The sequence below is a fragment of the Triplophysa rosa genome, unplaced genomic scaffold (assembly GCF_024868665.1).
Source record: "Triplophysa rosa unplaced genomic scaffold, Trosa_1v2 scaffold8_ERROPOS9503192+, whole genome shotgun sequence".
Classification (NCBI taxonomy): domain Eukaryota; kingdom Metazoa; phylum Chordata; class Actinopteri; order Cypriniformes; family Nemacheilidae; genus Triplophysa; species Triplophysa rosa.
In genome coordinates this window covers 24,895-38,753 of record NW_026634907.1, presented here as the reverse complement: position 1 = coordinate 38,753, position 13,859 = coordinate 24,895, and the positions used below count along the sequence as shown (strand labels likewise).

The 13,859-nt window shown below is 43.8% G+C and overlaps 1 protein-coding gene across 4 annotated transcripts in view; it reads left to right on the top strand.

Moving 5' to 3' along the window:
- Nucleotides 1-13,859, top strand: part of sugt1 (SGT1 homolog, MIS12 kinetochore complex assembly cochaperone) — a 59,242-nt gene that overhangs the window by 21,918 nt on the left and 23,465 nt on the right. For 2 of the 4 annotated variants that reach the window (XM_057328892.1, XM_057328894.1), the window contains 2 exons: nucleotides 12,718-12,737; nucleotides 12,889-12,985. In XM_057328892.1, the coding sequence (XP_057184875.1) occupies nucleotides 12,718-12,737; nucleotides 12,889-12,985 (117 nt within the window). Of the gene's footprint in view, nucleotides 1-4,735; nucleotides 5,123-12,717; nucleotides 12,738-12,888; nucleotides 12,986-13,859 lie in introns of those variants that run through there. The other 2 variants (XM_057328891.1, XM_057328893.1) reach the window with 2 other exon arrangements.

Below are 13,859 nucleotides of genomic sequence, written 5' to 3'. Positions count from 1 at the left end.
ATACACACAGCTCAGTACATTTTGCCTTTGAGAGTGACTTCAAGCTGTACGTTCTCTGAACATGACTTTTTCCAGGTTTTGCAATGAATTTCTCCACATTTCCCATTCTCTACATTTCTCTTCTGGCAAGGGCTCGTCCCAGTTATTTGTTCCCTCTGACAGCTCTCTTAACAGGAATCTTCCTTGAATCGTGACGGGTGCTGCAAAGCCTGAAGGGTCGTACAAGCTGTTAACTGTGGAGAGAATACCCCGACGAGTAAGGGGTTTTCTGTTGTCTGGCAAGTGAAACATAAAGGTATCTGTCGGTATTTCCCAGTTTAGACCAAGACTACGCTGAACAGGCATGGTTTCATCTCCAAAGTCAAGATCTTTGATGCCTCTGGCACAGTCTTCAGGAGGAAAGGCTGCCAACATTGATGGGCTGTTTGACATTATCTTGTGAAGCCTTAGATTTGATTCTGCTAGTGACGCTTGTGTCCTATGGAGTAAATCAACAGCTTCAGATGCAGATGGAAATGACCTCAGACCGTCATCCACGTAAAAGTCTCTCTTCACAAAGTTGTAAGTGTCAGTTCCATGGATAAGCTCTCCTTTTTTAGCAGCCTGACGAAGTCCATAAATCGCCACTGCTGGGGAGGGGCTATTTCCGAATACATGGACTTTCATCCTACATTCAATTATGTCTTTGTCTAGATCACTGTCACGGAACCACAGGAACCTCAAATAATCTTGATGGTCTTCCTTCACTGTGAAACAGTGAAACATTTGCTTATTGTCAGCAGTCACAGCGACAGGCTCTTTCCTAAAGTGAATTAGAACTCCTAACAAGCTGTTGTTCAAATCAGGTCCTGACAAAAGAATCCTATTCAACGAAAGACCCTGATACTGGGTGCTGGAATTGAACACCACTCTGATTTTATCTGGCTTTTTAGGGTGATAAACACCGAAGAATGGTAAATACCAACGTTCTTTGTCATCACTTAGGCGAGCAGCATACTCTGCATGGTCGTTTTCAAACAATTTTTGCATGAAGTCTGTGAAGTGCTGTTTCATTTCTGGTCTTTTCACCAAGGTGCGACGAAGAGAGTAAAGATGAGTAACTGCATGCTCTCTGTTATTGGGAAGATGAGGCTTTGGTTGTCTGAAAGGAAGTGGACTCACCCAGCTAATCCCACTGTCTCTGAAAAACTTGTTATCCATGATCTCTAGGAAGAGATGATCGTCAACAAATAGGGCAGATTTGTTGTCATGCCTTGTACGCATGGACACAGAGCAGCCATGGTGGTTTTCTCTGCCTGAACACTCAGCATTGAATACATGAGTAATACCTTGAATTTATCCTTTGAGGCTTAAGCTGTCCTTCAAGTTGATGTGACTTTGACATGGAGGAAAGTGTGAAGTTCTGCCATTGTCCAACACATGGGTGTTGTAACTCAACACAGCTGGTTTGTGAGATTACCTAGGCAAACGTCTCCAACTACAAGCCAGCCCAAATCGGTTTTGATGGCAAAGGGAGCATTATTTGGCCCATTTATCTGTCGTCTCACCTTATGAAGCCTCAGAGCATCACGGCCCAACAGCATGAGGATCTTGGCTTTATTGTCGATTTCTGGAATCTCAGAGGCTATCCTTTTAAGATGAGGATAATTTTGAGCAACTTCTGGTGTAGGTATTTCCGCCCTGTTATCTGGAATTTTTTTACACTCAATAAGAGTAGGTAGTTCAAGACTAATATCCCCGCTAACGGGCTCTATCAGAAATCCATCCGCCCTTCTTCCAGAAGCTTCAATAGTTCCAGCACACGTTTTCAGGAGATAAGGAGAAGCGTGGCTATTAATACGGAAAAGATCAAAGAACTCTGATCTCACCAGAGACCTATTACTCTGGTCATCAAGCATCACATACATCTTGACAGCTGTCTCAAGACTGCCCTTAGGATACACCCTAACCAAGCATGTTTTAGAACACAACTTAGCTGATGAACCTTCCCCACAGACTTCAGTGCAGGCACTGTTTACTAGAGGCGATGAATGTTCGTCCTCCCTGCCATTCTCTGAATAGACAGCTGAGGTTTTAGAGACCCATGGTGCTGGTCCTGGGTGGAGAGCAGTGGTATGGTCTTTGCTATTACATTCTGTACACTTCACCACAGCTTTGCAATTGCGTGCCGTGTGGGAAGAGGATGTACAACATCGAAAGCAGACACCATGTTTCTTCAAATAAGCCTTTCGCTCTTCCAGCGGCTTCATCTGAAAACCACGACACTTTCTCAGGGGATGAGGTTTGTTATGAATTGGACAGTTGTTAGGGTTTTCCTCAGAGGAGCCTGCCTCCTCACTAGGATAGGCCTTTTGAGAAACATCAGTTTTATGAACAGATATGGGCATCCTCTGCTGAGCTTGTTTGTTCAAGAATCTCTAACTTTTAGGAGGGCCAGTAACTGTGAAGCTTGGATTGTTTCTAGCCTTCGCCTCATAACAGATGAAGCTGACAAAATACCAGAATGGAGGGAAAGACGCATTATGCTGTTCTTTGTATTTCATTCCATGAGAGAGCCATTTTTCTTGGAGAAAGTGAGGTAGCTTTTCAACAATGGGATTTATTCCCATTGCAGTATCCAGATATGTCAGACCAGGTAGATATCCATTTTGTCTAGCCACCTGTAGTTCTGTCAACAGATCCCCTAACTCTCTCAGCTTGATGAAGTCCTTACTGGAAACTCTGGGAAAGTTTTCAAGCCTTTGCAGAAGTGCATTCTCAATTATCTCTAGTGCACCGTAAGATTCTGTTAATCTTTCCCAGGCAACACGTAGTGCTGCCTTTGGGTCACTGACATGAGCTGACCGCAATCTTCTCACATGGTCAGACGATTCTTTACTGAGCCATCTAATAAGCAAGTCCAGCTCTTCTCCAGCTGTCAGGCCTAAACCCTCTGTGGGTCCAAGAACAGCAGATCTCCATGCTCGAAAACTCTCAGGTCTGTCATCAAACTTAACAAGACAAGCAAGTGTTTACAAGCTCACATCGAGCCAAATATTTAGCAAAATCTAACATGCCAGAGGCTTCTGGGTAGCAACACGGTACTGAATGTGGCTGTGCAGAGACTAATTCCCCTTGAGATAGACATGAAGCATGAGAATTGTATGTCTTCTGTTTAACTTCGCCTTGGAAAGACTGACTAAATGGCTGTGGCAATTCAGTAAAGGAATCCTGTATATCATTCCTTTTAATGACACTGTGAGCGGTACAGTCCAAGGCCTCTGCGTGGAGTTCATTACTGTAATTTGATTTCTGAAAGTCTTTCTCCTTTGGCTTATGTAGGTTCACGCCACTCTGTGTTTTGACATAGTCTTTAATGTGCTCCACTTTGCTTTGTGAAGACACTGAGAAGCTAGCACTGGAAATGGTGCCTTCGATTGCTGCTACAGCTGCTTCTAGTACTTCTGCCTGGGCCAGAGCAGCAGCTTGTTCCCTTTCATGTTGGAGAACCTCCAAATCTGCCTCCATTTTTGCCTGGTCCAGTTTATGGCTCATTTCCAGTTTAATTTTTTCCAGTTTGATTTCAGTCTCTTTCTTTGCAAACAATATGCGAGTTCTTGCTGCATCTGCTTGAGCCCGTGCAGAGGCTGTGGCCACGGTCATGGTAGCTGACATTCTTGATGACCGTGATTCCCTTGAGACTCTTTGAACCTGCCTCAGAAGCTTGGTCTTTTTCGCTCATTGTTTCCTCTGTGTTTTGCTCTGCAGAGGCTGTTACTTCCTCCTCGTGTGTCATGGTTTAGTTATGACTGCCATCGACTGCCATGTAACTCGTTTTGCTTGTAGGATTAACATCTTTTTACTGTACTGTTCTCATTGCTTATACGTGTGCAATTTAACAGCCAGCCATTATTTTTGTTTAATAAGATGCCGGGTACATTATGAATAAGGAGTAAAACTGTAAAAACAGTAAATTAACAATAATCAAGAATTGGAAAATTACTAATAATCCTCTTTTTAGTTCTAAAACTGAGAAAATGCTTCAAATTAATTAATGTAATCAAATTAATCAAACTGAATCATTATATGACAACTAAATTAGCAAGACATACAGGTTTAACAAAGAGCAATTTCAAAGATAGGCTAAGCTAACAGCTAATGATCACCAATAATGATGTATCAAAGCCTAACACTACAATTATACGCAAACATGCATCATCAAAGATTATATAACAATAAAATCAACTTACAGATGATGCTTTACAAAGACAAAACAAAGGATGGCCTCGAAAGATCGATGTCAAGCTGACTGGAAGACATGGCCGATTCTGAACTCACACTTATTTATTTTTCCTACAACTGCCACTAGGTTGCACCAAACTGACTAAAATAAGATGGAGCAGAACAGTGTACTCACTTTTGTTGCCAGCGGTTTAGATATAAATGGCAGTGTGTTGAGTTATTTTGAGGGGACAGCAAATTTACACTGTTATACAAGCTGTACACTACGTTACATTGTAGCAAAGTGTCATTTCTTCAGTGTTGTCACATGAAAAGATAAAATAAAATATTTACAAAAACGTGAGGGGTGTACTCACTTCTGTTCTCAGTTACCCCTGCTGCTTCCAGCTTCTTTTTCGTGACACGTCATAGTTAAATGCCGGTACCCTTTTCCCCTCGTCCTAGGCACCCTGGAAAAGCTTAGCGGAGCCAGGATCTTCACAAAGTTGGACCTCAGAAGTGTGTATAACCTCATTCAGATAATGTGAGGGTCACAAGTGGAAGACGGCTTTCATTACCCCAACGGGCCATTTTGAGTATCTAGGAATGCCATATGGATTAGTCAATTTCCCTTTCGTTTTCCAAGGCTTCATGAATGAGGTGTTCCGGGAGTTTCTTTATCGTTTTGTGCTCGTCTACATCGATGACATCCTGCTGTACTCCCGGAACCAGGCTGAACATCGCCTCCACGTTTCTGAGGTCCTGCAACGGCTCCGTGAGCACAATCTCTACATGCATGCTGAAAAATACACTTTCCACCAGTCCTCCATTCAGTTTCTCTGCTACAACATCAGTCCCCAAGGCATCCAGATGGACTAGGGGAAAGTCACAGCAATCCGCTTCTGGCCACAACCCACCACAAGTAAGGAATTACAGTGCTTCTTAGAATTCTCTAACTTTTACCGTTGATTCATCAAGAGTTACAGTTCTCACATCAAATCTGCTCTGACTGACCTCTTGAAAGTTAAGCCCAAATCTCTGTCCTGGACTTCATCTGCCACCCAAGCCATTAAGATGCTGCAAGAGGCCTTCACCACAGCTCCCATCTTGGTGCACCCCAACCCTGAGAAGCCCTTTGTAGTGGATTAGGGCGTGTTTCTGTTACAATGTGATTGTGTGGATAAGTGCGTTTTAAATTTATACTTACACAAATTGCCACAGCTTCTGACAAAAGCGTTAAACACGTTTATTAAGATTCAGTGATTTTGGCAGTATTACTTTATAGACTGCCCCAAAGCAACAACATAAACAAACGTTACTGTGCATGTACACTTTTGTGGATTTGCAAAAGAATTGAGTCCCTTCAGATTATTTCTGATAACAAGCAAAATAAATAACATTAGTAAATTACATTTGTTAGTGAGTTAAAAGAATGTCTTGCCAGTATTATTTTGGGTTACCAGTAGAATAACCGTTACTTGGCTAAACTTAAATGCGACAAAGTTACACGACCCATTCAACAAATTGTTTATTTAATAAAATTAAATTAAAATAGAATTCAACAAATTGTTTATTTAATACAATTATTATACAATAAAATATCAATATTAGCATGAATTGAATAAAATATATTAGTTATATTATTAGCTACTAGCCAGACCGTTCAACAAACACAGACTGGAAGTTAACTTTGGCCAGCTACGAATAGATAATAAAGAAATAATAAAAATAGTACAATTAGACAAGAGGACAACCCTGATACAGTATATTCTCAGTTACAAGGCCTTCTATGTTTTATTACATACAGTAGGTATCTGAATGTAAAGAATGATTTTTATAGACTTAAGAATTACTTACTTTTTTTATAGTGAGGTATAGAATCTGCCTGTGAAGAAATCCTTGCACAAGTTTATCAGAGTCTGAGATGGGGGCTGTGATCTGTGGCATATTAAGATTGAGACAGAGCGCTTTTCCACCATCGCACCGAATCGTTCTAAGCACAGTCTGAAACGGTTACAGTTATGTTTCCACGTGAGCCTGGTTCTCGGCTCGGAATTTTCAGCACAGTTCTATAACCGTGCTGAATCATGCTAATGAATGCGCGCAGAGCCGTTTGTCGTGATTCTGCCTCGTCGTGTCATGTCTGTCTTGATCTTGTGGTAGAATCACGGCAGGATCCCTTGTTATGTGTGGAGAGAGTCATTTTGACCCTGTCGGCCTTCGATACTCTCTCCGGTCTTTGTCTGTGTTCCCGCCCTTTTCTATCTCTTGTTATTGGTTGTTTATTAGTTCATGCCCCACACCTGTTCCCCTTTGATTTGTCCCTCTATTTAATGCCCCTGTGTTCTCTGTCTGGTGTCGGATCATTGTACTGTTATGTTGCACTGTGTCGTGTGGGTGAGTTCTGGTCATGTTAGTTAGTCTAGTTTATTGTGTCCCTATGTGATGTGTTATTAGTTTAGTCTTGTCAGTTTAGTTAGTCTTGTTCTTGTTCCTCTGTTTTGTTGTTTACCCCCACGTGGGTCTTTGTTTTGTATTTTGTCTTTATTAAATGTCATGTTAACCCCTTAACCGCTGTCTGCACCTGGGTCCTCTGTTCTTGTCTCACCACACCTGAGATCCGTGACAGAATGACCCAACCATTCTGGACCCAGCAGACAGAGGGATCTCAGCGGGAGGGGCCGATACCGTCGGACTCCCCTCCAGGGTCGAAGCCGCCGGACTCCCTTCCAGGGTTGAGGCTGCCGGCCTCCTGTCCAGAGTCGGGACCGCCGGACTCCCTTCCGGGGTTGAGACTGCCGGAACCCCGTCCAGGATCGAGACTGCCGGGCTCCCTTCCAGGGTTGAGGTCGTCGGATTCCCCTCCAGGGTCGAGACTGCCGGTGTCCTGTTCCTGCCACGGATTCCTGCCGGCGTCCCAGCTGTTATCCAGGCCTGTTGAGTTGACCCCTTGTCTTGTTTGTTGTGTCTGTCCTTGTTTGCTTCCCAGCTGCTTGAGAGCGCTGCCCAGCCGTCGGAGATCGCTGCCCAGCCTCCGACTTCCCCCCCCGTCTCGTCAACATCCAGGCCTGCCCAGCCGGTGATAGCCGGCCTCCCAGTCGGCCATCCAGCCGGCACCATGTCCTGTCCAGCCGGCGATCCAGCCGGCGCCATGTCCAGTCCAGCCGGCCGTCGAGCCGGTGCCATGTACTGTCCAGCCAGCCATTCAGCTGGCGCCATGTGTTGTCCAGCCAGCATTCCAGCCGGCGTCACGTACTGTCCAGCCGGCACCACGTATTGTCCAGCCGGCCTTCTAGCCGGCACCATGTACTGTCCAGCCGGCCATGCAGCCGGCGCCGTGTACTGTCCAGCCGGCGATCTAGCCGGCACCATGTACTGTCCAGCCGGCCATCCAGCCGGCGCTATGTGTTGTCCAGTCCAGTCGGCCATCCAGCCGGCACCATGTACCGTCCAGCCGGCCATCCAGCCGGCGCCATATGTTGTCCAGCCGGCCCTCCAGCCGGCGCCATGTACTGTCCAGCCGGTCATCCAGCCGGCACCATGTGCCGTCCAGCCGGCCTTCCAGCCGGCGCCATGTACCGTCCAGCCGGCCTTCCAGCCGGCGCCATGTACCGTCCAGCCGGCCTTCCAGCCGGCGCCATGTACCGTCCAGCCGGCCTTCCAGCCGGCGCCATGTACCGTCCAGCCGGCCTTCCAGCCGGCGCCATGTACCGTCCAGCCGGCCTTCCAGCCGGCGCCATGTACCGTCCAGCCGGCCTTCCAGCCGGCGCCATGTACCGTCCAGCCGGCCTTCCAGCCGGCGCCATGTACCGTCCAGCCGGCCTTCCAGCCGGCGCCATGTACCGTCCAGCCGGCCTTCCAGCCGGCGCCATGTACCGTCCAGCCGGCCTTCCAGCCGGCGCCATGTACCGTCCAGCCGGCCTTCCAGCCGGCGCCATGTACCGTCCAGCCGGCCTTCCAGCCGGCGCCATGTACCGTCCAGCCGGCCTTCCAGCCGGCGCCATGTACCGTCCAGCCGGCCATCCAGCCGGCGCCATGTACCGTCCAGCCGGCCATCCAGCCGGCGCCATGTACCGTCCAGCCGGCCTAAGCACAGTCTGAAACGGTTACAGTTATGTTTCCACGTGAGCCTGGTTCTCGGCTCGGAATTTTCAGCACAGTTCTATAACCGTGCTGAATCATGCTAATGAATGCGCGCAGAGCCGTTTGTCGTGATTCTGCCTCGTCGTGTCATGTCTGTCTTGATCTTGTGGTAGAATCACGGCAGGATCCCTTGTTATGTGTGGAGAGAGTCATTTTGACCCTGTCGGCCTTCGATACTCTCTCCGGTCTTTGTCTGTGTTCCCGCCCTTTTCTATCTCTTGTTATTGGTTGTTTATTAGTTCATGCCCCACACCTGTTCCCCTTTGATTTGTCCCTCTATTTAATGCCCCTGTGTTCTCTGTCTGGTGTCGGATCATTGTACTGTTATGTTGCACTGTGTCGTGTGGGTGAGTTCTGGTCATGTTAGTTAGTCTAGTTTATTGTGTCCCTATGTGATGTGTTATTAGTTTAGTCTTGTCAGTTTAGTTAGTCTTGTTCTTGTTCCTCTGTTTTGTTGTTTACCCCCACGTGGGTCTTTGTTTTGTATTTTGTCTTTATTAAATGTCATGTTAACCCCTTAACCGCTGTCTGCATTTGGGTCCACTCTCCTTGTCACTGTGTCTCACCTCACCCAAGAATCATGACACCGTTATAGCTCAGTCTCTTGTGTTACCGAGGCAGCGTGTGAAGCGTTTGTGTTAACATTCTAACATTTTCTGTTATCAGCCCTGCGGTGGAAAATGAAACCATTTACGTACCGGCTGGCATGGATCGGCACGGAGTGGAACGATTAAGGAAGGAGAACAATTCGGCACGATGGTGGAAAAGCACTCTGAGATGGCATAATACATTTGTTTGCAGTTGTAAAAAGCTCAGCTTTTGAATTTGCAATAGAGCGTATATAACTGACACCAGGCAATCCCATTTGGTAAACATATTCCCAACTATCCTTGCTGAGATATATGGCTCTGTGCAGCAGTTACATACTAGCATTACCTGCCATGAGTAAGAGAAAATTATGTAAACTAAATAAGCTGGATATCTGTCACTTTTTCCTTATATACCCACATATGTGATTGTAACAATGTTCGTATAAAAGGAGGAAGGAGACAGGATCGGTGCGGAGAGAAAGACTGTATTATAACAAAACACAAAGTAAAACAAAATAATCTTTAAATGCGCCCTCCTGGCACTTTCATTCGATCACTCATACGGCAGCGTTCTCTCTCTCCTCCTCGTCAGCCAACCTCTCCTTCTCGTTCTCCCCTCCTGTTGGCTTTTATCCTCTTCTCGCCAATCACAGAAACAAGAGACAGGTGTTTATGATCAGCCTTTGACCTACTTACTTCCCGTTGGTTTCCTGTCCCTCTCTTTCCAGACTTTGCTAAACCACGCCCCCCTCGCCACATACCCCCACCGCCCGACTCAGGCCGGGGCCCCATCCGGCCTGCAGCCTCCTCCCCCCTCTTGGAAAGTCGACTACCACCATCTGGGATCCCCGGTCTGTGGACCACCTGAAACTTAAAGGGTTGTAAAGCCAGATACCAACGGGTGATCCGCGCGTTAGTATCTTTCATGTGGTGGACCCATTGGAGGGGCACGTGGTCCGAACAGAGCGTAAACTCTCTCCCCAGGAGATAATAGCGGAGGGTGAGAATGGCCCATCTGATTGCCAAGCATTCCTTCTCAATGGTGCTGTACATCGTCTCTCTCCTCTAGAGCTTACGACTGATGTACAGCACCGGCCGTTCCTCACCCTCTATCTCCTGGGACAGGACCTCACCCAGCCCTCTGTTCAACGCGTCCATCTGCAAAAGAAAGGGCAGATCAAAATCAGGAGCGTGCAATAGCGGGCCGCCACACAGAGCAGCCTTTATTTGGGTGAAATCCTGCTGGCACGGCTCCGACCACTGGACGGAATTTGGCGCCTCCTTTTTAGTGAGGTCAGTCAGCGGGCTGTGTCTGTGGATCGACCCCTATTCATGTTGGCTTTTATCCTCTTCTCGCCAATCACTGAAACAAGAGACAGGTGTTTATTATCATCCTTAGACCTACTTACTTCCCACCGGTTTCCTGTCCCTCTCTTTCCAGACTTCGCTAAACCACGCCCCCCCCTAGTCACAATGATAGTTTCCAGACTTTCCTAGAAATGATGCCAATCTTAAAGGGATAGTTCACCCAAAAAATTCTGTCATCATTTACTCACCCTCACGTAATTTGATACTTTTACGTAAATTACTTTGCTCTGATGAACACGGAGAAATATATTTTGAAGAATGTAAGCAATTTTCAGTTCTGGGACATTATTGACCACCATAGTAGTCAAAGATGCCCCAGAACTGTTTGTTTTCCTAAATTCTTCTAAATATCTCATTTTGTGTTGAACAGAAAAAAAAGTTTTTTATTATTTTCTACAATGGTAATAGATGATGTCCCAGAACTGAAAATTGCTAACATTCAGCAGAGTTCAGCAGAACAAAGAAATCTATACAGGTTTGAAATAACCTGAGGGTGAGAATTTTTGGGTGAGCTATCCCTTTAATGTTGCTGCCACATCTAACCTTTCAGCAGAGGTGGACAGTAACGAAGTAAATTTACCTGAGTACTGTACTTAAGTACACTTTTTGAGTATCTGTACTTTACTTGAGTATTATTTTTTCTGAGTACTTGTATTTTAACTTCACTACATTTGAAAGACAAATATCATACTTTTTACTCCACTACATTTATAAAAAGGTCCAAAAGTAGAAAATGGTTTCTATGCAGCGGGTTTTCCTGTGTGCGCAATTTATCTGGCTTGCGATCTGCCAGGACCTTTTACTGTTGCCAAGTATTTCAGTTTTTCTAAGCTCGCGGTTTTCCTGCAAGCTTTGAATGGCCATTTGGCAGATTTTTTTACGCAAATCTGGCAACTCTGGGATCTTCCCCGCTAAACTAATGTAAACCTAGGCGCTGCTACACCGTTGATAGCTCTCTAAAGAGACAAATAGAACAATAAAAGACGAGAAAGGCACATGTTAAACTGTGGTGTAATCATCTGTGGGTTACGATCAGTAAAAGATCGTAGAAACATTGTCATGAAAATGATCAGCATAACGGCTAAACGGTAAATAAGCATCACATACACCTTGAGCTACGCGTGCGTGTTAACTTCTGATCTGCTGCTATATCATTTAAAGTGATTTGGAAAATTAATGATGTTTTTACTGAAGTAACTATAGTTGAAGTATTCCTGTTGAAATAAAAACAATAGAACCCTGCCCAAAATACAACATAAAATGTAATGGATTTAATGGTTATAATGGGATTTGTACTATGGATACTTGTTGTCAACTTGTATGTGATGGATTCTATTGGTGGGATGGTAAATCCTATTGGAATAAAACCCAAAACGCACTACAAACAGGAATTTAATTTAAAAATCTCATTCTAATTAAAAAATTAATTGTTTTTTTCAGCAGGGATGGTATTTGCAATAAAACCACAGTATCCACATATTTACCATTTTCTATACAGTATATAGGAACCATACTCAAATTAATAATCTTTAGTAAAACCACAGCAACTAAAAATACCATAGTTTCATTATACTAGCTATAGTTTATGTTTGTAGTTAAATTATGGTAATACAAATGGTAATAAATCCAACAAACACAAGAACCTTACTACTTACTGGTAAATTGCTGTTAAAACTGGTAAAGGAAATATACAAAATAAAAGAACACTGCTCATAAATACATATAGGCCCAGGGGGATAATGAGGATAATTAGGCTAAATGATCATACAGGATTATATCTAAACTAAACATATAATTAGGCTAAATGATCATACAGGATTATATCTAAACTAAACATATATGTGCTAAACATATAAAGCTCTTAAAGGAGTTGCTCACTGCAAAATTTGCCCCCATTGACTTTCCATAGTAGGAATAAAAATTACTATGGAAAGTCAATGGGGGCAAATTTTGAAGTGAACTACTCATTTAATACAACTGATACTGTGAGCTACTCAGTGTATTCAGTAGGTTGCTTCAGGGGCATAAGGTATACGACAATAAAACAATGCACAACTGACATAAAGGAAATTTACTTTTAATACTTGAGTACTTTTAAAAGCACGTACTTCTGTACTTTTACATAAGTAAGAATCTGTCTTTACAACTTTTACTTGTAGTGGAGTAATATTTGACCAGTAGTATCTGTACTTTCACTCAAGTAAGGAAGTTGTGTACTTCGTCCACCTCTGCCTTTCAGCTTAAAATATAAATCCTAATTGTACACTTACTTTAATGAATCAAGGACACAGGTTTTAAATGGGTTTTAATTTTGCTAATAAAAACTTAAGTCTAAGCTATTTTTAATTTACATCTTGTTCTATTCTTTTTTCTCTTCTTTTTTTTCCACTGGAATGCATAAACAATTACTCAACAGCAGCATTCACAGCATGTCAAGTAAGTGGAGTGATAATTCAAACAGTAATATGGCAGCATTCTTGACAGCATTGTTTATTACAAAACTACAGATCACATTTACTGCTAATAAATGGGACATGTAATGTGAAATTTGAAAAAAAATGTAAGCCTCATAACCGCTTCCCTTTAGACATGACTGGTACCAGACAGAGTCGCTAGTCGTAGTGACCATCATGTTAAAAAATGCCCAGAAGGACAATGTGTCTGTGGATTTTGGTGCAAAGAAGGTAACGTCTCTTTATCATTATTACCTTTGTCATGTTATTGTCTGACATATGAATCTGCTTCCAAACTTTGTTAGATTATGAAAGTCCTGCCTAAACATGCATCTGTCAGACCCTAATTTGTGTTATAAGTGTTGCTCTCCTAATTCAATATTATCACCATTTTTGTGATCTGAGATATAAATTAAATGTCCCCCTGCGCAGGTAATTAACCTATTGGTAAGCCCCTACCCTCGAACACAAATGAGCCAATGGCAGTTGAGAATAAGTTGCATGGGGTCCGGAACTCGGTCAACTTGAGGTTTTTCAGTGCTGTAGAGAAACATTGTACTATCCGAAGCTCTCATCGGTTTATGGTGTTTATGCTACAAAAATGGTCAAATTTTGTACCTGATGTACTTGTAACAATAGTTCCAGGTATCCTGAGAGTATGGGAATGGAATTTATTTTATTCAATTTCATAAACCCACACAAAACAGAGCAAAATGTGGGCGCAGTAACCTAGTTCCCTAAGGATTCAATCCCAATGAACCTAAATAGTTAACTGTTCTCACGTCATGAACAGTGTAGGTCATAAACACATGAACAAAGGTCTACATTTCAGTGCCTCTCCATATTAAACTGGTTAAATATAAACACCTTGTGTGTATATGAACAATGTTGATCCTGGAAGTTGGCATCTGCGATCGCGATGGCCGATTCTCCCGCTTGCATTGTGATTTGTAAACCCTCGCTTCCAAATTAATCTTGTTATCCACCATTTATTTCAAAATATATCCCTCAATGGCATATTTAAGTCCCACTTGAATGCTCTTCGATGGGAGTGTGTCCACAATGTATCAAAAACATCTTCGGACAAGGTTTTCACACTGACAGC